Source organism: Solanum stenotomum, chromosome 9 (assembly GCF_019186545.1).
Source record: "Solanum stenotomum isolate F172 chromosome 9, ASM1918654v1, whole genome shotgun sequence".
Taxonomy (NCBI): domain Eukaryota; kingdom Viridiplantae; phylum Streptophyta; class Magnoliopsida; order Solanales; family Solanaceae; genus Solanum; species Solanum stenotomum.
In genome coordinates, this window is record NC_064290.1 from 53,045,561 (window position 1) to 53,069,622 (window position 24,062).

The following is a 24,062-nucleotide window of genomic DNA, read 5'->3' on the forward strand; positions in this document are numbered from 1 at the left end:
TCAACTAAGTGCATCATTACCTTTTAAGATCACAGACATCGACAAACAATATCAAAACAATTCTAGAAAATACACGTAAATAAAATATCTAGTCTAGTTTAGAGGAAAGATCATGAATTCACGTCAGAGGCTAATCTAAAATTTTAGAATTTACCTCAACTCAATTTGGATAAGTTACTCAACATTCAATCAAGAGCACTATTCAATCATTTTGAAACATGGATGCCAACAGATAATTAGCGAAGAAACTATAGATTCACGTGCATTACAATTTACGTACTAAATTCGCTCTTGGTTCACGTGCACTGTAAAATAGGTTATAAATCCGTCCCTCCTCCCTATCAAAGAGAATTACCATAATTCTCTCTTCTTCTTTTTTTACAATTCTTTAGTTTCAATTTTTCACATGACATATTAAAACTAATAAGATTAAATAATAGTTTAGTACATTCTACATATTTTTAGTTTGAAATCATTTGATTCAATTTTTTTTCATTTTCTTAAACTCAATATCACATCAATATTAGAAAAACAGATTAAAACGGAAGGATTATATCTCAACTCCCACATGGTGAGACAATAATGGGGTCCAACACAAGAAAGAAAAGGAAATAAAGACCCCCCGTGATTTGCGGCTATCCTCACATGAACCCCTTTGAGTTTTATTTTCTCCAAAATGGTTTTGTCAAATCACACATTTTGATTAGATTTGCACATGAAATTTTTAAATTTTAGGCTCTTATGATATGTTGAGTCGAATTTAAAATATAGAGTTGATAAGTTTTTATATCGAAATAATTAAGTTACTATTCATTTCATTTCAAAATGGAGTCTAATCGTTTGACCATGTTTCATTAAGAAAATTGACAGAAAAAAAATAATTTGTTTTCAAGTGAAAATGAAATTTAAAAATTAGAGTTGTGTTTGATTATAAATACAAATTGAAGTTGTTTTTCAATTGTTGTGAGTAATATTGAGTGAAAATAGTTTTTTTGGTGTTTTTCAAATATCTGAATCTGTTGAGTTGAATTTCAAAATTTTATGATCAAACGTGTTTTTCGCAGTTCAACTTCAAAAAAAATAAAAATACATGGCCAAACGTAGTTGTTGGGTACCTAAATTTCCACTTTGTTGGCAATAGTTCTATTTGTCACCTTGTAATATCCTATCCATTTCCACTTCTCATTCCCCTGCCTCCAATTTGGAAAAAAATCATTTCAAAATATTAGTCAGGTTTCAATTTGTATAGTCAAATTACATAAACTTCAATCTTATTTGACTCTTCTTGATTTGATACATCTCTTAAGAAACGTTAATTAGAGGTGTAACGACCAATTTTATCTATTTTTTTTTAAAAAAATCTACCAAACTAGCTAATTGTGGTATGGGAAGGTGTTGGGCAATTGGTATTGGGAGGGAGGGGGGAGTTGTATTTAACAATGAAAACGATAATATTCTTCATGCATGTTAATTGTGCAATTGACAAAAAATATATCCACAATTATACGGTTTCTAGTGCAATTAAATTTGACTAAAAATAATGACAAAACCATTATCACTTAAATTGGTTATATTTCGCAGTTAAAAGACGTAGAGCTAAGATTTTAAATTTACGAGATTTAATTTTAAAAGAGATGACTTGTTCTAGTTTTGTTAGAAGAAGTTGACGGTGAAATTTAATTTTGATCATCATTTTCTTACATATGTAATAGTGTGATAAGAAGGTCCGACTTATGAAGATATCGTAGGTTTAACAGACAAGTGTCATGGCCCGCGACTAAAGGGCATTCATCATGTCTTTGATTCCGATAGTAAAAAACGATAGGAATAAATGTTTGATAGAGGGAATCGATCGTGGAAATAGTCACAAACAAATGTTGAGCCTTGAAGAATACTGAAGGTTCACTAGAAGCTTAGTCAATTTTAACATGTGTCAAATATGTGCTATTGTCAAACTTAAATAAATACAAGATTTATTTGATTCGTTTGGATTCTTTCGAATCAAAGGTCGTGAGGATCTATTGAAAACAATTTCTCTATTTTACAAAGGTAAAAATAAATTTTTGTACATTCTATTCTTTCGAGATACTAATTGTGAAATTACACTACATAATCAAAACTAGATTTGAGTGAACTAAATAACTAATTAGACTCATAGAAAAAACTCAAATTATAAGTCCAAGCCCAATATAAAAATAACTTAATAATAAGTTTGTATTTTTCTCAAAAAAATAAATAATCTTCATTGAACATGAATTTAAACAACCTAGAAATTCAAATATAGACTTTATTTGATTCCTTAGATTAGCTAGGTACTACAACTAGATTTGATATGATTGAATTAAGGAAATAATTAGATAAATCCACAAAGATTCAAGTAAATCCAAAATTAACATAAAAATAACATTATAATAATTTTGTATTTTTATATTTAATCATGAACATAATTATAATAATCAAGAAATTCACAATTCAAGCGTTAGAATCAAAACTGTCTTTTCCACAAAAGTAAGAAATAAAGCTATTTCTTTAATTTAATTAATTAAAAGAGAATAAAATAAATTAAATATGTAATGGCCCAGCTATTTGTCCTAGCAATAAATAGAGGGAGTGGACTTGTAAGTTGTAATGAAGTAAATTAAAGTAAGCCTTCTTTCTCGAAATAAATAAAATCTCTTCATTCTTAATTAAATATTTCAAATTTAAATTCTACGTATAAAGCAAATCCAGCCAGTTAGGGAGCTTTGGAGGCAGAGCTGTAACTTTTAGATAAATCCTTATTTTAACATAAATATGAGATTTAAGCAACAAAAAAATTGAGTTTTATAATTTCATAACAATAATTATTGCCTAACTATCCCTAAATAATAGCAATAGAAAGCTACAATACGCGATGAGATGGTTCCATAAATCATGAATAAATCTTAATAAATTAAATTAGAGGACTACTATGACTAAATTATTTTTGATGCGCTTTGATCTGACCTTGATAGGTTAGTTGAAAAATCTAAGAACAAAATCAAGAAATAGGGATTGGTAACACCAAATGTGGCCACGTCAGACTATTAACATCATACATTCCATCAAAATAGATATTATATAGAATATTTCTTTCTTTAATGAATCTTATACGATGCAAATTCATAATTTCTATATAAATATCAAATATCGAGCGAAAAAATAAAATAGAGTGAGCATTCTTGTATACATATAATATAACACATACAAAACATAGTTATATGTTTAAAAAACATATTATTATTAAACTATGGAATGAAAATATGGTCGTATCAAAGAGAAAAGAGGTGAATAAAATTGCATGTGCACACATGGATGGGGCCATTGCATTTGTACTAAAACAAAGTTAAAGTCCTACACATTCAATCATTATATTAGGGGGTATTACCCAACCCACCCCAGACCCACGCACCCACCCCCTATCAATTCCTATGGTCCAAAAGTTTAGATGTAGCTCTTTGTTGTAACATATCAATTTTTTTCGATTCAAGTTATATACATTATCAGATGTCTTTTTTGATTTAAAAAAATTAATAATTTCATTTTTTCCAATTTGCTTGTAGTACGATATTTGGACTCAAAAGTTAGTTACAACTTTAAATTCGATTGGATTTGGTCATATCTGTCCCAACTCATAATTTTTTTTTATACTATTGTATATCATTTAAACTTGTTGTATACAGGGGCGGAGCTACCCTTGCCCGAGGGGTGTCAAGCGACACCCCTTCATCGGAAAATTACGTTGTATAGGTAAGTCAAATTATGATTTTATACCTATATATATTAGAATTGACACTCCTGAACCAAGTTGAAGTGTTGGTTCAGCGGTTCAGGGGCTGCAAAGTTCCGCCTTGTCATTGACCTAGGTGTTGGGAGTTCGAACCTTGCTAAAGCCTATTTTTTTTTAAAGGCTTTCAGCGTTTTTTTTTAACTTTTTAGACAACTTGTGTGCATACTACTTTATATTTTGACACCCCTCAATCTAAATCCTGGCTCCGCCACTGGTTGTATATATAAAGGATAACATTTTATTTTAAAGATTATAAGTTTTCGATGCTAAGGAGACTTATTTATTCTCATTATTGATAACACTTGAATGACTTGATGATGTAAGAAGTTATCTACAATGACGATGTATATGATTTTATTAAACCTTTTCTTTTGTTAATTATAAATTATGTCTTGATGGTGTAAAAATATTTTGTATTATCACATTATTTAATAGGCCAATGCACGTAATACTCTGTACACACATCAATTGATGATTTTTCTTTTTTTTTTTAAAAAAAAAAAAACTGAAAAATAATGTCAAAATAGTGTATTTCGTTATAGAAATATTATATATGCGCTAGTACACTTTTTTATATGTGAAAAATATGTATATTCCTTTATATTTAGAATCAAAATATTGTTACACTTCGTAATTCAGCAAAATCTCATAATAATTCATTATTAGGAGCAAAACTATAGCTATATTAGAAAATTTCTCAATCAGCATTAAATTAGCTTGGTACAAGTGGGATTATTAAGTTGACATAAATTTCTTTGTTTTTTTTTTCCTTTAAAGGTTTCAAATAAATAATCCATAGTCTATTTATTAAAATACTCCACAATTAGCGGTTCATTTTTTAAAAGAAGTAGCTTCTACTATGTCCGTGATTAGAGGGTTTTTATTCTTTTATTTTCTCCTACACCATCAATAATTAAATGATGTCTCGATTTTGCGTTTCGGGAAAAAGTATTTGGTAGGGAGCGTTTTTTCTAAATAGGTTCTATATAACGTGAGTTTAAATTAATCAGATTCTAACGAGGATATCAAACACTAATTAAAAAAAATAATACATGCTAACTATATGAGAAGAAAAAAAGTGATAAATTATTGTGCTTAAATGTGTCACGCCTATTAAGAAAATAATTATTAACATAGTGAGTTTACCATTTTAGCCATAGTAATTATGAAGTGAATGAATTAAAAACTTAAGATTTTCAAGAAGTTTTACCCCATAAAAACTTAATCATGGGGTGTTTGCATCATTATTAAGTAATTTAACCTTAGCAACTAAAGTTAGGATGCATATCAATAAATCATGATTAAACAATATAATCAAACATCTTTATTATAATATCATTTTTCTTTATATCGTTTGGTTTTTATAGAGAACATTATAATATAGCATAGTATGAAAGATCGATTTTCGAAAAAATATGGCTTTTATATTAAAATATTGTGATAGATAGTGACTATTATAGAGAAGACCGACTTTACTTATGCTATAATAAAAAATATTGTGTTGCATTTATTAAATGAATAAATATTGAAATGGAAGAAATCGAATAAGGCACAATATAAACTCACATGAAACGTTCATATATTTTTCGGCTCAATAATCACCGTAAAGTTTGTGTATAGTTCACATATAATAGTAGTGGTAACCACAAACTGTTACCCAAAATTCAAATATGAGTTTTTTAATTATTAAGAGTGAAACGATACTATTTTTCCCACCACAATTAAGAATATATCGTAAATCATGTCTCTTTTATGAATAAGAAAAAAAAAATACAAAATAATATAAAACCCCTATATAAGCCAAAAAAAAATAGCGATCTTTCTTTTTGTTTATTTAATGTCTAATATCCTTATTAAAATTTAATTAAATTCACATCGAAAAGTATAAACTTTCTAATAAAGACTAGTATTTGATATTTACTAAGAACTCGAATGTGAAATTTAATCGACGGCATCTCATTAATTATATGAAGTGAAAACACATGCACAAAATTCAATATTATAGATTTATAGGTACGTACCATGATATAGCCTATTGATTATGACTTATTAGCAAAGAAAGTTTGACCTAAGCATTAGTTGATGCCCCTATATTTAATTAAGGGAAAATACATAATTACCCCGTCAAATTTGTACCATTTTTTGAAGTAGACATCTAAAGTTTGTGGGGGTCCTATTACCCCATCCAACCATTTCCAACAATTTTAAATACACTACTTTTACAATATTTGTAATCTCATGACCAGTGCGTGTGTTTCACCCCATATAAAATAATATTTTTTTATTTTTCTTACTTCTTTAATAGTGGGTCGGGTAAAACCCCGACCCACTCACATTTTAACCCTTAAATCTTTTTAGAAAATTCATCGTTCATCTTTCCCAATTCCTTTTCCCAGTTCTTTCGATTTACTTCACTTCAAAAGAATTTTTTTTTCTGAATTTCTTTGTAGATATATATTTATGTAAGTTTTGTTTGTTATTGTTCAGTGTTTTTGGTGTTTGATTTCAAATATTTTTCTTCAAAAATTAGTTTAATCCTTTTTAGCTTTGTGGGTATTCCGAAATCAAGACCAACTTTGAGTTCTATAAGTGAATTTCACATTTTTTTGAATTTGTTCAAGTAGATTCTTTGATACTTTTGATCTGGGGAAGCTATATGAACAGAAATGAGTTCAAATTTCTTTGCTGAAAGGTAAATTAGGTGCTAAATTGATCAAGTATTATGTCGTTGTTAAGTAGATTTTTTTCTAATAAAAGGCCTTAAGATGAATTGCTAGAACTTGATGATAGAGTATACAATAAAAAAATTCGCTTCACGTAGTAAAGAACCAACTTTTGCTGTTGAGAAAAGCTCTCAACAGCCATTAATGGTGGTTTGGGGAAGAAGAAACGTGGGCCTCTTTTCACTTTAGTTTAACAATGCCATGTGTCAGTTTTCCATTGGATTGGGGCTGCAATTTTACTCTTTCACGCGCTTTTCTAGTGTGAAATTACAATTGTTGTAAAAATGGGTCAAAATGGCGTATTTATTGTAGATTTAAATGGTTTCGTGGGGTGATAGGACCTCCGCAAACTTAAGGTGCCTCCTTCAAAAAAGGGTCTAAGTTTGATGGGGTAATTATGTATTTTCTCTTTAATTAACCCCATCCCCTCATAATTTATTAATTTGTTTTTAATAAACAAAAATAAAAACAATAATTATAATCTTGTATATACAATTTAGGACCCGTTTGGCCATAGATTTCCCAAGAAATATTTGGGGTGAATTTGGCAAATAGTATTTGTCCATATAACTTGTCATTTTTTGGCAAATATCCCAAATTCCCAAATACTTGTTTTTTCTAGTATTTGGGCCAAATCTCATTATTTGGGATCTTTTAAAAATTGAAATTTTATACCAAACTTTTATCTTTTATAAAAACTCCCTCTATAGTAGTTGTTTGCGTTGTATTACATAATTTTTTACGTGAACACCAAAGTAGTGATGAAATATTCAATGAATATGAAAGTGATGATATGGTTGTTGATGAAAATGATGAACAATCGGGCCAGGGTAACAAAGTCATGTGTTTTGTCTACTTCACGATGTATGGAATGATGCTTGTTGCACTCACTCCATACTACCAGGGGCGGAGCTACTGTATCAGAAGGGGGTTCGGGCGAACCCCCTAGCTTTTCCGTAGACTCTATATTTGTATTTGTATAAAAAATATACATTTTCAGCGAACCCACAAGGAAAGTGAAACGATTGGCCCAATGGTGTCTGTGCACCCAGAGAAATCGTTCGGTCCACTGGTCGTGGGAGGCATGATTTATTTTTGGGATAGTTTCATACATGGCTTTATATAAAAAGAATTTAAAGAAAAAATAGTTTCGTACATGGTTTTATATAAAAAGAATTTAAAGAAAAAAACAAAAAAATAAGGATTAACTAAATTATACGTGGAAGAAAAAAAACCAGAAAAATAAGGATTAACTAAATTATATGTGGGTTTAATGTAATTTTTAAAATTTTTTTTTTTTTTTTGGTAAATGTAAAAAATAGAAAAATAGTATTTGTGTTGTACTCTATAACAATATCTGACTATTAATTTCTACTCAAACATTAAGAAAAGTTTAACTCAATCTTTTTTTCAAAAGTTAGGGTTCTAACTTTTATTATTGATCTGATTGCTACCATCAGAAATCTTGCCTCCTGTATGTACTCTTTCTTTCTCTTTTCATTATTTTTTCTTATTTGTTTACTTTTACACGGTATGATTGTCTATTCAAAAATTGATTTTTAATCTTTGACTCTAGAGTTATCCCACATATTGATCATTTATTATATTAAAATAATTGTTGTTTGCTTTTCAAAATTTTAAGTTTTGGTGGCAGACTTGCAGTGATGGTTCAAGGTGATAGTGAAACTAGTAAAATATTTATTTTAGGTGTCAAAATATTAATGGTGAATTTAATAATTTTAACCTCACTTAGAATAATATTGAAGATGATAGTAAAAATATTAAAAATTTGATGGTTGTTACTTTAGGTTAAGATCACTGTTCATTTTTAAAATTTAGAACCCATTGGTCTGAAATTCTGGCTCCGCCTCTGCAAACTACCATGCACATTGCTCCAGTGTCATGGACACTACTTGTTATTTGTTGCAACGAAGATCCAACTGACTTGTAATACAAACTTATGGTTAGTTTTGGTAATTTTTAAAATTTATAGGTATAAATCATATTTTTTTCTAAAAAAGTGAAATATGTTTCTCAAATATTATGGCCAAGCATATGATGAAATTTCACCCAAATAATATTTGCCAAAAATATTTAAAAATCTATGGTCAAACGTTAGCTTAGTTTTTCAGCGAAGCCAAACCTCTTGCATCTCAAATCTCCTTGACTTTTTCATATATAAATTTCTTTATATTTTGATAACTTTATTACTATTTTATTTAAGTGATCTAATTATTTACTAATCTTGTCTACACTATCCATGTGACACATTTTACATTCTCCTGAGATCACACACAAGTGGTCCATCAGCCTAAGTCTCACAAGACAAAGTAATGAGAATTGCTTAGATGATAAGTATCTGCATTTCTAATTTCGAGATGAATGAATTTGAATCATCGATAAATTTATAAAAAATATATTTAAAAATCATGAAGTCTCAAGTAATTTAAATAATTATAGCCTAAAAGAGAAGTGCCAAATTAAAGAATAGTACCCATACAACTCTAATAAATACATGCACGTGTGGTGTGGATATATATACAACTATATGAACTTAAGAAAGAGACATAATATTTAAACTCAAACAAGAGAGGAACACAACCTAGCTACATGCCCATGACTTATCACCAAGAAGCTAATGCACGTGTGTCTCATTAATTTGATTTTGATGTCATTGGGTGGGGGTCAAGAGGGATGGGTGGTTTCGTCTGAAAAGGCAGATATAGAATAAATTATGTACATTCAATTGAAATATGATCAATTCGAACTATGTATATAATTGTGTGTATCTTATTAATTTGATTTTGATGTTCAACAATTTTGGAGGGGATAAGGTGAAAATGATCAATGATTTCGTCTGAAAGGGTGGATCTAGAATAAATTATGTAGATTCAAGTGAAATTATTATATATAATGCATGTGTCTCGTTTTGATGTTCAACAATTTTAGAGGAAGGGATTTGATTAAAAGCTATTATTCTCAACTCGAATTATATTGAATTTTGATGTTCAATAGTTGAGGTGTAGGGAAGGGGATGAGTGAGTGGCTTCGCATTCAAAGGACGAATGTCTGGATAATGTAGATTCAACTGAAATCATTATTCTCAATTTGAATTATGCATATAAAATTTCACCAGACTTCATGGAATTTCTGATAGAATCCATCGAAAATTTTCTTATCAGAAAATGTTTCTGTTAAACTTTATATTTTATGTCTAAAATCTAAGATCTCCTCCAACATTGTTTTCGACACAAATTATGTATTATATACACTGTACACATATACAAAAATAGATACTACTAAAAATGGAAAATTTTTTATTGAATATTTCACCAAAAAATTGCTCATCATAAACGTTTCAACATTTGTTTTGTCAAAAATCCCATGATTTTTGACGAATTTATAACGATATATAAAATCGTTTTGGAAATTCTTCTCTTTTAATTAATGAAAACTTTTGGAATATAAAATAGTAAAAATTAGGCAAATCACATAGTATAAGAAAGAAATTACTTCCTATCACTACTCTTTCATTAATTACCAAAAATCCCTTTTTTAGTGTCTTTCGGATACTTAATATAGCAGCGCGAATACTTTAATTAATAAAGGGCAGATACTTAAATTATTAAGTAGTTGGCACGGATACTTTAATTAATAACGGACGAATACTTAAATTAACGGGCGGATGCATAATATAGCAGCGCGGATACATTAATTAATAACAGGCGGATAATTAAACTAATAAAGTATCCGGTTAAGTTGAATTGGAGGAAAATAAGGGATTTTTGTATTTTAGTAAAAGAGTAGGGAAATATTGAGAATAAGTAAAGTAATGTTATGTACTTAAGTAATTTGTCCTATAAAATACAATCACATTCATTCTGAACTAATTAACTCCGAACTAGATCCAAATAGTTGGAAACTAAAATTTCATAACTAGGGTGTACTCAATTTTCTTTTTCTGAAACCTACAAATAGCATTTATGCCTAGACAACATATGGACCTCAGATGTTAGTTCTAAGTAATTTAATTATGTGGCTGGAAAAGAAACAGGTAAGTGGTCAAAATAATAAATAGTTCAAATGATTTTTTTATCATAGTTTTTCAAAATATTTTTAAAATATTTTAAATTATTAACTATTATAATAATTACTAATACTTTTTATTCATATAATTTTTAAATATATAAATTTCATTTCACAGAAATGAAGATTTTATGTGAAAATTTAATTTAACTCTCGTATTTCGAATAAAGGTAAATAAATTAGAAAGGGGAAGTAGTACCTTTTATATGTATCTTCCTATATTGATCAAGTTGTAAAATATCTTCGATATAATAATATTTTATTATAAAAAAAATAAAAACTTAAATTAATTTTAGATTATATTATACTATAGATTTTATTTAATAATATTTCATTATAAAAGTAAATTAAAATATATTCAGATAAACGATGTCAGGTTTGATGTATTACATTGTTGAATATGTTTCACAACTCAATTTAAGGTCATTTAATGGAAATTTTCTTAATTTTGTGTGTTATCCCATAAATATTTTGATGATATGATTTTTGGATGATTATTTTTGATGAAAAAAACTTTACGGAACCCTCCATAATTAGCTAGGGTAGTTGTACGTATAACCTCATCATGATCCACGACATAATCTTGGCATTTAGGGACAATTTAACATGATTAGGTGATTTTCTCTATTTTTCATGTGTATTATCCAATTAAATTTTTGGTGAGAAAGATTTCGGGTGATTTTTTTGATTTTTTTTACAAATCTGTTCATAATGAATTGGGGGAGCAGTACGTGGCGGTTGTTAAAATCCAAAGGAAGGAGTATAGTTAACATACTTTTTTTTCTTGTGTTTTAGTTAGGGATTCAGTTTCATCTTAATTATCTTGGGTCTTCAAAATTAACTGTTTATAGCCCAATAAATTACTATTTGGATAGTAATTAATGGGCCAAAAGTAAAAGGGACACATTGGGCCATTGATGCAAGTCATGCAACATCCTTTTTTGCCTTATAGGTTTGTTTTTTTTTTTTTTAAAAAAAGTGTATATATAATCATCTGATATTCGTACTTTTCTGACACAATTAATTCAGGTTCATATTGTATAAAATCCATTAATGGAGAAAGTGTTCTCCACAAGAGATTGTCCATTCCCAAGCCATGTTTCATAGTTTTCTTCCCAAACTAAGCCAATTCTATTGAATATCTGCGTATAATAAACTTCAAATCCAATAGTATAAATGGATCAAGAGTTCGATGATATACAAAAGAATTATAAAAATTCATAAACTTCACATCTTGAATTCATATCTGACATTAATAAGTACCGTCAAACCTCTCTATATAACAATCATTCTTGTTAACAATATTTCACTATAGCAATCAAGGTTCTCTGAAATCGATTTTTCAACATTTAACTATAACGATCAAAATATATCTGAACAAATACAAAGATTTCCTTCTATATACAACAACTATAGATTTTATTTTTTTTTCTATGATGATATCTTGAATTGAGAAAAGTAATTGAACAAACACAACACTAGAGACATGGCAAAAAAAGAAATAAAATGGACTTTAGTATCTAATGTATATAGTCATTGGAATATAATAACAATCTATATATGCATTTTATAAAATCATAAAAATTCTCTATTTGAATTGAATCAATTACTGAATTCTAAGCCAATCACCTTTTTTTCCCCTCTTAATTTTTTTTTTCTTTATGGCTTTTTCATGACTTCACAAATTAATTAATTAATTGAATTAATCTGTTTTTTTGAGAAATGAAACTGGTTTTAAACCATGTTTCATAGCTGCATCCCAAACTAAGTCAATTCTGTTTACATCAATAGCCCCAACTTCATGATGTGTCCATCCTTCTAATGAATGCACCACTCCTCCTGCATGGCATGCATGGACTACCCCTCTCTCCATTGTATACTGTTAAAAAAAAAATAGGAAGAAAAAAAATTATGAAAAAAAATTTAATTTTGAATGAAAAAATTAAATATAGAAATTAACTTAAATAGTTGTTCACCCAAAAAGATAATCGATAAATATATAATTAGTATATGTATATTGGCTAGTACTTGTAAGTAAATATTTTTGGCTGAGTGGCCGAATGTGCAACTTTTTGTACTCTCTTTGTTTCAGTTTGATTGGTATAAGTTTGACTAGAAAGAAGTTTTAAGAAAAAAATAATGACTTTGAAAATTTGAAGTCTCAAACATGTTATAATATTTGTGTGGTGACTGTAATTTTTTGGACCTTGTGGTGTGGTAACATTTGTGTAGCTACAAGACTTTTGAAAGACGTGGTCTTTAACAAGAATTGTAACATTTGTGTGGTAGTAAAGTTTGTTGTTAAGGAAAAATGAGAAGTTTAAAGTTAAATGATACTAAATAATGTCAAACAAGTTGAAACAGAGTGAATAATGCTTTTAACCATTTCGTCGAAAGCATACACTTCCTCCTATTGTAATAAAAGCCTATTGTACTAGTCATAAAGTTTAAGAAATAAATGTATACTTTAGAAACTTATGATATTAAACATGCAACAATAATAATTGTTTAACTACAAGAGATTGTTATTAAGGATAAATCAAAAAATTTAAGTAAAATCGTTTCAAAATTTAGAAATGGATCACTCTTTTAAAACAAAGGGAATTAGGTCACATAAACTGGAACGAAAATAAGACGTTTGAGGAGAGATAAAAGTGTAGTTTAGACAACTAATCTTACACTAAACGTTTTTTTTAAAAGACATGCGCAAAGATCTGAAAAGACAGATAATATAGATTGAAAATAGTATTTAAGACATACCTCACAAGAAGAAACTCCTTGAACATCTTCTGGTAATCTCATAGCTGCAAGATCACCATAAGTACAATCTCTTCTAAATGCCAAAATTGGAGGAACCACAAATTGATGAAAATGAGTTCCTTTAGGTGCATAACTTTGCTCTCTTGGTGTAATCCATTTTCCAACAATCCATGCCTATAAATATCACAAAACAAATAAACAAAAAAAAATATTTAATTGACAATAATAAATAATATTTCTTTCACTTTATTCTAATTTTTATTTACTTATATGTACTATATCTGGTCACCTAACAGATAACTACGTACATACAATGCCTTTCTAACCGAAAAGGACAACTGCAACGATAAATAATTGTAACATTTTTTATTACTTTATCCTATATTTCGATTGAGTATAACTTCTATACAATAACAATATAATTGTTTTTATATTCTAGTTTATCAAGTTATCTAATAGATAATTGTGGCATACATGTAGGAGCAGAGCTAAAACCAAGAAAGGGGGGTTCAAATGAATGAAAAAAGTTATTTTCAATAAATTTTTGGCTCAAATAAAATATTTTAATAGAAATTTAAAAAATACAGATCAAAGAAGTCGCGATAAAATTTAAAAAAAAAACATTACAAGTTGTTAAATAAATAATATATATTTACCTTGCAGTTTTTGGCAGCTTGATACTTTGTAATCTGGACTAGATATTTTTGATATTCAACAGGAGCTTCCTTTTGAATTTTTTGAAATCTTTCAGTAGACATAGTTAACATCTGTAATTTGCATTAAAAAATAATTATAGATGAGAATTATTTAACTTCCAAATTAAAGAAAATAAATTGTACAATTTACATCCCCTATACAATATACTGAATTAATAAATAAACGAATTATTAATCTATTCAAATGTTACTCTTATCAAGTTTTAATTTCATTGTTTATTTTCCTTATAATTTATTTAATTACAAAATAAAACTCTTTTCTCCTTTATTATAGTTAGAAGCGGCAAAATTAGTTCATGAAATTATAAGAATTGGGTAGTTTGGATTAAGTGTTTGGGGGTTTAAATTTCCTTTTAAAGAAAAACGAGAGGGGGGTTTTAACTCACAACTCTAGTGTGAAAAGCATTTTCACTGTCCTTTCCTTACCACAGAACCATCAATCAATTTTATTAGAAGTTCACAAGTTAATATACATATATTTATTTATTTAGTTTTCTAGTATAAATACATGTTTACGGAAAAGCTACTGGAGTCACCCGAACCCACCAACCCCCACCTAGCTTCGCCTCTGGACTTATAACCCGTATTTTAGTCTATTACAACCCAAGTAGCTTTTGAGCAGGTCAGTAACCTATTCATTTTGACCCGTCCAAATTCAACCTAAACTCATAAATTAGTTTGGGCAACATATTTAATCCAAATCAAATAAACTTATAGATGAGTTAAATTAGTCACGCGACTCAAAATGAGTTACGTTGAGCTAACAAAAATATATCACATAAATTGAAACGAGCGGAACAGGAATTGTGAGATACTTACAAGAACACGAACTTGTCTTCTACATAGGTAAAGAGCAATAACTCTACCAAGTTTAGAAGTAGCTCCAGTTAAAAAAACTTCACCAACATTTTCTGGAATTTCTTTTAGAATTACTGCTGCTGTTAATGTATTTCCATGAACAACTCTAACTTTAAGGTTAGGATGTTTGTTCACAAATAATGTTCCACCTCCATTTAGTGCCTCATTCTGAAAATATACAAAAATAAAATTAAATTAAGTTTGATGTATTTTTTACGTAAAAATATATTTACATAATCAAGTCAGTTACGATAAAAACTTATAACCAATTACAAGAGGTTAAATTGCATTAATAATATAAAAAAATATTGTTTACACACTATCATCGATTTATATAAGTTAAATCCTATTGAAAAAACCAAAAAGACTAGAGAAAGTTATTGAGACATTTATATCTTTTATATAGTTTGAGACACCTCTTTAATGATAAAAAAGAATAGATAGAACAGTACTTACTTGAAACGTAGGTTACTTTCATCATAAATGGATTTAAATCATTATTATACAGCTATGCACCTTCACTATTTTTATTGTAGCATTAATGAATGAAAGGTCCATTTGCCTACCAAATTTTAAAAGTTTCAACCAACCTAAGTGAACATCACATGCAAATAAATAAATTACACTTTAAATTTGGACTTTTTTTTATGATTGCGATGTTCGGATCAATTTTTATGCATCATGATTAATTTTACAAGATATCTATAACCTCTCATCAGTAATAGGTATTAGGTAACTAGACTTTTTGATGATCTAACTCAACATTTCTAGTTAAGAATACAAAAATATTTTTGTTACGCAATTTTTCATTGATAGGTGTGTTGAACTTAACTTTGCACAAATGGCACGTTGCTACATTTTTTATATCATATAGTAGCACATGTATTAGTCTTTTTTTATATATTTGATTACCATGTGACAAGAACTTGATGCCTAATGATCAATTTGTATAAGTAATTAAATTAAGAAATCAAGATTGATGTCAAGTGATATGTATTTTTATATTTTTAACTAAAAGTCTCAAGATTTCTATTTTTTTTTTAAAATTGCCTTTTATTAAACAGCACGTTAACATAAACGTAAAATTCGAAATAATCGAGCCTCGAAAAATTGTGAGTGGCGGGGGGGAGAGGGGGTTAAAAAAATACCTTATTTAATGCAGCAAGACTGATAACTTTGACTCCCAATTTATCAGCTCTAAGAATTGCTTGTTCTATTTGGTTATTAATTCCTTCAGCTGCAAATGGCAAAAAATACTGCAACAACAAATAAATCATCAGAATTAAATAACACTTCAAAATATAATAATTTTTTTTTAAAAAATATTCTTCAAAAAATAAATGATAAAACTATAGAAGTATCAGCGAAAATATAATTAAGTACATAAAAGTAGTTTTTTCTATTTTAAATGATATAATCACTACAAAATCAGTCCAATTAATACTTATATTTTATCAGGTATTTACATTAACCCAACCAATTTAACCTTAACAGTTAAAAATTAAAGTCAAATACATAGTACTTAACCGTGATTAACTAATCATATATGTGTCGGACACATTTCTAAAATGTACTAAAATTTATGAATTCCTATAACAATATCAAATTAATATACAATATTGATTGAGTTCACAGTAAAATAGTGGAATATTTGTTACTAATATATAAACATAGTCTGTATATAAAAAAAAAAAAAAANGTCTGTAAAAAAAAAAAAAACTAATTGTATTCACGTGTATATAGGTTACAAGCTAGATTCACCTCTATGTAGAAAATAAATTTCACGTGTTTACCTCATGAAAAAAAAGGGTTAAGCGGGTTAAAAGTATAATAAAAGAGAAATAAAGGGGGTAAAAGGATAATATTAACAAACCTGAAATCCAAAGCGAGGAACAACCCAAGTTTGATGCAATCGACCCCTCAAGTTATAAAAAGTTGCTAAAAAGACCTTGGAGTATGCCCACATGACAAACATGAACACAAAAACCAATGGCAAAAATGGAAGCAAAAAGAGTCTTGTGCAAAATGGTGTTGAAGCAAATGATCTGAATAAAAATGGTGCATGCATTGCAGAAGTCATGTCTACTACATGTGCCAAAAATACAAAATCTGGTACCCTCCCATTTTTACCTGCAAAAAAAAAATAAAAAATATTATATATATATTTAAAAAATTAGATAAGAATTTGAATGACATTCGAGTAAAAAGTCGAAAAAACTAAAAAAAAATGTTTGAAATTGACATTGTTATGATGTGCATGGATATAGATTTTCGATGAAGGAAGTTCAAGATTGAAGTCGAAAGACATTTTTAAGAATTGTCAAGATGTGTTTGAAATTTGGACATGAATTTTCGACTGATGTTTCAATTGAAAATTTATATTTTCAATAAAAATATGTATAGTCAAATAAATATTTGTAATAGGGATAGAATTTATGTGAATTTAGCAGTAGAGAAATGGATTTAAAATTTTAAGTTAATAAATTTTGATAAAAGCTACATGAAAAGCACATGTTATATGTTTTTATTGTTTTAAAATAAGTGTTATGTTAGAAAAATCATGTATATTATAAAAATATATATATGATATGTATTTTATTAAATTACTTATATTCAATAAATGTTTCTTGGAGTATAAGATTATAGTTGAAAAAAATACTAATTTTTATTTTGAATTTCTAAGATTATATTTATTTTGAGATATGGGTACTTTTTTCTTGTACTTTCACCCACAACTTCTTTATGACAATTAATATGAATATTTACAAATATATAAATTTTAAAATTCCAACTAGTTTTTTTCTCTATTAAATAGTAGCTGACTCATTTTCAATTTAAAGAAACAAAACATTTATTAATGATGTTCATAGTTGTCCTTGTAGTAATAAATTAACACTTTCCCTTTTTCCATATTGATATATACTTTTAACTACAAAATTGACAAAACAATTTACACTATAAAATCACCTAAAAATATGTAATTAATCTTAAAAAAAAAGAAATTAGTAATCTGTAAATTAAGACATGTTACCGGCTAGAACATGAATAATTAAATTGCTATGACAATTAAAATATATTATTATACTCCTAATAGTTTACATAATTAGTTATATTCGATATCGTTAGATTATATTAAGATATGTATTATATATGGTAAGTAGTACTTTTTCATTCTTGATTAGACGGTACGGATTCGATCTCACGATATGAAATTGTTGATATTGGAGAATCTTAGTATCTAAATTAGTTGTTTATTTGAACTTTCATCGTATTGATTAGGGTTCAATTTCTCACTTTATAGTCCTCTTCCATGTTTACCCTTCTCCTATCCCATTTTTAAAAAGAAAAAATAGACATGAAATCGCATGTTTCTTGTTAGCAACCAACTAGGTGCAAATCTAAATCTAGCTTGTCATCAATGTAGATATCGAACATCGAGAGGAATATTTACCTGATTCAATACTTAATTTTGTGTGCATTTCCCATGATTTTGGGTTAAGTGTGTCACCTAATACATCAAAAATTGGCATAAATAGGCAATAATTGGTCTCCTTTTCTGTATGGTGTAGACTGTGGTACCTGTCAAATTTATAGCCAAAATTTGAAAAACAAAAAATTGGTTATTAGAAGAAAAAAAATTGAAGAAATAAATGAGCAAACTAAAGGCACTTTTTTTTTTATATAAAAAATAATTTTACATTATGGCATTAAATTTCTTTGTTGCCTATGACAGAGGTACACCAACTTTTTGCAACCATTTAATTTCTTGAAAAGTTTATTTAATGCTTTTGTCAATATGCAAAAAAAAAAAATTGTTGAAATTCTACTGTAAAGAAATGAAATCTGGTTTTAATAAATATTTAAATTCAATTACAATTTCTCAAGGTAAAATAATACATATCCACGTATAGTATCTATCTTTCATAATTGTTGCACATTTTTGAAGAAAAATATTTACCAACTTTAATCTTAAAAAGAAATATATCTCTCTCTTAAACATTTCACTAATTATAGCAAAATAATACAAATAATCAACTTTTAAAAAGTGATAAATATATATATTTTTTAAAACATCAAATATTTTATATAATTTTTGAACAGAGAAAAATGAATTTTATTAATCTCTTATGTGTCAAAATACCGACCTATAAAGATTTGATTTTATAAAAAAATAAAAAATTATAATTGGCCACAAAACCAATAGACACGAAACTTTCTGCACAAATTACTGAAAAGTTAATCTTGTTTTCTACTCAAAACAATAGTTAAAAATCACATTGTTACAACATGTTGACAATAATTTATACATAATTTTTTTTTAAACAAAAGTAAAGGACAATCGATGCAGAAAGTCTCCCATGTTAATTGTGTTCAAAACTAGGATTGCATCTCAAAAAGTATAATTCTATTCTAATTAATTATTTCACGACTTGACTATGTAACTTATAAATTGCACGAAAATTTATGTATAAATTATTACTCTCAACGTTCAATTATAGTTGTTCAATGTACCGAATAAAAAAGAGAGTATACTTACGTTGGAGTGTAGACCAAATACTTGAGAAAAGGAATTGCTTCAAATAATTGATGAGAAATAATCTCAAAATTGCAATGTCCCAAACATCTTAGCCAATCAAATATCAACACGTAACCATAAATCATAGTTAATGATCCGTATCCCAATAAACAAGACCCAAGAATTGGAATTCCAATAATTCCACCTAATATTATGTGCTCAAAAAATGTAGCATGACCAGCTGAAATTTCCATCCAGAAAAAAAAAGTTATTAAACAATAAAATAATTATAAATACAATGAGTATGGATTTATCTTATATATACTAATAAGATAAAAATAGTTTTACGTTATCATGATAGTTTAACATGTTATAGCAAATAAAGGCAAAGTTATAAGGACGGAGAATTATACTGTATAAATCAAGCATAAGTAATTTTAAAATTTATAATTTATATATAAATTGATAAATCTCTCCGATATACAAAAACTTATAATATAATAAAGGGGTTCAAAAGTTACTTTAGATGATCATCAATTCAAAATTTCAGGTGTAACATTAATTATTGTATTTTCTAAAACATGTTTTAATTTCTGAATTCACCGCTAACAACAAGTACATACTTTGTTTTCCATGTAGCTAATTCCATTTAATATGAGACATGTAGTTATCTTATAGACGAGTTATAACATTTAAATTATGATCAAATCACTTAAAATGTAACTAAAAATAAGAACTCGATCATAATAAGTAGAATTAGTAATCTAAAAAAAGGCAAATAATATTTTCTACTACGACAAATTAAAATATATTGATAATTTAAAAATTATTTATACTATTTAATAAGTGAATAAAATAAATTACCTGTAAATGGTTGGGGTACTGGTGAAGAATGATGAAGTGAATGATAATTGTTGAATAAATAGTTTCCATGAAAGCATTTATGCAAGAAATAATAAAGTGGCTCTGAAATTGTTATATGGAGAATTATAATAGCCAAAAATCCTCTAAAATCCCATAAAGGGAGATTTATTTGATCTTGAAGCATGTAGAAACCTAATGAACCAATCATAGCTTGAAGTAATATGAAATTATCCCTGGAAAAAAATAACAATTTTTTTGTCAAGTAAGAATTTGCATGAATTAATAACATAAAATAGATGATTTGATTGTATTATTATTGTGTTCTTAAGGAATTTACATCCCTCGATATATTATTAGTAAAAGCGTATGATAGAATTTCTTCAGAATTCACAAAACTAGATGAAATTTAAGTGCAGGATTTTTTATTTAAAAAAAGAGAGGGGGTGGGGGGAGGGGGGGACCCGATGCTGGGGCAAAGCTAGAGGAAAAGTTACATATTTGACAGAATTTAATAGTTTTGATTAAAACTTTGTATTTATACTAAGAAAATCACTTAATATGAATAAATAATTATTCAGAATATAGTGAGCTACCTTTTCTAAAATGCAATATTCATACACTCAAAATTCTAGCATCTGCGATAATATAAAATTTGAAAAAGGATAACCCCCTCCCTCCGGGACTGTGTTATAGGCAATAAACACTGACACAAACATCTATAACTGATTCCAGAGTTCAAATTGCAAATAAATTCTAGAAAAATGATCCAAAAGGGGGTACAACTTGGTGTCAACGTAACGGCAGAGCTAGAGTTGGTTAAAACTTGTTTTTATGTTAAAAAATTCACTTAATATGTATACATAAATTGTCCAAAACCCAATTAGCATGCTTTTTAAGTATTCAAAATCAATAAACTTAAAAATTCTGATTCACCACTCTGTGTTTGGTATACAAAGATCATATAGGGTCCAAAAAAGGATCATACCCCAAACAATTATAAACATAAACAACATATGTTGGTGACGCAAGCATCAATAGCTGATTCCACCGAATAAAAATTGAAAGAATATAAATTCAAGATAATTACCAGTCCCATTCATTGTCAACTTGTTTGAAATCAACACCTTCTTTGATTATTCTTCTATTTCTAGTTAAGAACAACATGTTACTGAAAGTATTCCATACACTATGAATAGTGCATCTAAGTAAACATATGATGAGAATATGTAAACACCATGTTGCTTCCTTCATGTTGTTTTCTTCTTGAGATCTTGAGTAAAACCACTTTGCAATGAAGGGTCCATATAGTAAATACTGTTCCAAAAATCACAAAAAAAAGAAAAGAAAAAGTAAGCACATATTATTATACTAGTAAATAGTGTGGACTAGCCACTTTTCAACGTGTAATCGATAAATAATCATCGTTCTGGAGTTTTAAGTTCTACGAGTGAAACTCCATGACTATTCAACATCATATAGTTTCACTTGTAAAAGTTAAAACTCCATACCAATCACTATTTTTCTATTATGAAGGGTTGAAAAGCGATTATTAAGTTGAAACTCTAAAATAATCACTATTTTTTTTTTTCTATTATAGAGTTGAAAAGTGGCTATTTGTGAAATTTTTTCCCCATAAAGAAAAAAAGTCTACTAGAAACACGAGTTTTTCCGATAGACATTCCTATCAGAATTTCATCGAAAAATTGGAATAATCTTCGATGAAAAATTGGCAAAAACAATTTTGAATAGAACATTTTCGATGGAATTCTAACGAAAATCCATCTAAAAAACGTGTGTTTTTAGTAGTGAAACAATATGAAAAAAAGATTAATAAATAAAATTAGAAATTTTAATAAGTACCTTGAAACTTCCCAAGTAATCCCATGGCCATGTTGACAATGAAGATTCCATTGTTAAACAAGAAAAAAAAATACTTAAAATCTTCTTCCTCTTAAAGAGAACAATATGTTGAAGAACAACAAATCCCTATATAAGAAAATTAAAGAATTTGTTTTTCTTTAATATAAAGAAAAGATTGTTTTGTGAGTTTTCTTGAGTTTCTCAAGAAAGTGAAATAATTGAACTATGTTAGCATTGGGCTATTCTCACTTATATAGATGATGAAAATGGAAATATGTGATCTTATAAAATAGAAAAAGCTTCGGTTTAATTTATTTGTTTGATTTGGACTTATCATAGAGTTTTAAAAAATAAAAAATATATTTAAATTATCAATATAAATTATAGTGGAGTGATAAGTATTCGTTTATTTTATCAACATGGATTGTGGTGCACTGGTGGGAGTGTTTCACCCTTAACTAGAGGTCTCGGATTTGAGCCGTGCGTATGGAGAAAATCCTGTTGGAATCGCCACCCCGAATGGGCATTGTAGTGCGCAATCCGAATTTAATCGGAGCTCTAATGCGGCCTCCGAACCGGGTGGGAAACAAAAAAAGTATTCATTTATTTTTAATCAGATGTCTCGGGTTCGAGTTCCTCGTGAATACGAAATTGCCTTCGTTAAGAAGTGTTTTAACCCATGTAAAACTTTTCGACACTAAATTGGATTTAGTCGAGCTTCAACGTGAAGAAATATTTTTAAAAATTCTACATCTACTTGTTTGTTAGAAAAATTACTCCACTTTTACTGTCACTATCAGTCCTTTATATTGCAACAGAAAAATGAACTTCAAAAATAAATAATAATTAAAAAAAAAACTATAAAATTCAACGCGTCAAAATTTATTTATTTTTTCATTGAATTAGGAGTGAAATAGCACAGCTGTATAGAGATGGTGAGAATTTAATGAGGAAATATTATATAAGTATTTTATTTTGTGAGTGGTTATTAGAGATGGGAATTGTAGAGAAGCAATATGGGTTGAGGTGGGGGTGGAGGTGGGATGGGGGTGCACGTGGGTGCAAACTTTGGAGTGGCCACTACCCTTTTTAAAAAAAAATTTATTTGGTGTTCGATAATTATTTTGAGAGTCGACTAATTTAAATATGGATCATGTAAAGCTCACTAGGGAAAATATGAATCTTGATTTTATTTCATAACACTGATCTGGTTGTCTTGTAAGTGCTTTGAGATACTTATTATTTTTCAATTTAATTTGCGTGTGGTTATTAAAGATGGGTATTCTAGAGAAGTAATATGGGGTGGGTGGGTGGGTGGGTGGGGGGTCCATATTGGATCGACCATTACACTTTTCTTATTTGGTATTTGATAAACACATTGAGAGTTAATAAATTTAAATATAGATCATGTAAAGCTCATAAAGATTCTTAATTTTATTTTATAACAATATTGTCCCGATCATCTTACAATTTCTTTGATTATTCCATCAGTTACTTATCATTTTCATCAATAAGTGTGCCTTAATGATTTTATCAGAGCAGGCTATAATAGAATAAAAGTTTTCATGGTGGGATTAAAAATATAAAGAAATTAACACATGAAAGAAGTTTAAACGGGAGATTCGTTATACGTATATAATTTTAACCTTATAGTATTAGTATATATATATTGAAGAATTATCCAGCTTGTTCCCCGCCCCTAGTTTCATCACTGATACGTATAAACTACCTACCAGTATAATATATAGGATGTTCAGATCAACTTGTACATTTGAGATTATGTCACCAAATTGGATAGCTACTATTACCGATCAATAGTCCACTATACATGTGTCAAGATCAACTTGTGCACTCGCCTATTTTCATCATAA

The 24,062-nt window shown here is 28.1% G+C and overlaps 2 protein-coding genes across 2 annotated transcripts in view; both read right to left on the minus strand.

The window, feature by feature from the left end:
• LOC125876066 (defensin-like protein) overlaps positions 1-24,062 on the minus strand; it is a 235,779-nt gene that overhangs the window by 95,341 nt on the left and 116,376 nt on the right. The gene's annotated exons all lie outside the window — the stretch shown is intronic.
• LOC125876044 (very-long-chain aldehyde decarbonylase CER3) lies at positions 12,130-22,426 on the minus strand. Its single transcript, XM_049557145.1, has 11 exons — positions 22,192-22,426; positions 21,419-21,645; positions 20,332-20,564; positions 19,489-19,708; positions 18,403-18,530; positions 16,825-17,081; positions 16,100-16,207; positions 14,913-15,119; positions 14,034-14,144; positions 13,378-13,551; positions 12,130-12,496 (listed from the first exon to the last, which is right to left on the minus strand). The coding sequence occupies exons 1-11, from the start codon at positions 22,240-22,242 to the stop codon at positions 12,320-12,322; spliced, it is 1,893 nt and encodes a 630-aa protein (XP_049413102.1). The 5' UTR covers positions 22,243-22,426; the 3' UTR covers positions 12,130-12,319.

Excerpts from the sequence above, each read along its gene's own strand:
- LOC125876044 (XM_049557145.1), bottom strand. The coding sequence starts at position 22,242 with ATGGAATCTTCATTGTCAACATGGCCATGGGATTACTTGGGAAGTTTC. Across the intron at positions 21,646-22,191 it reads ATTACTTGGGAAGTTTCAAG|TATTTACTATATGGACCCTT; the intron begins GTACTTATTAAA and ends TTTTTGGAACAG. Across the intron at positions 13,552-14,033 it reads AAGCTGCCAAAAACTGCAAG|GCATGGATTGTTGGAAAATG; the intron begins GTAAATATATAT and ends TGATATTTATAG.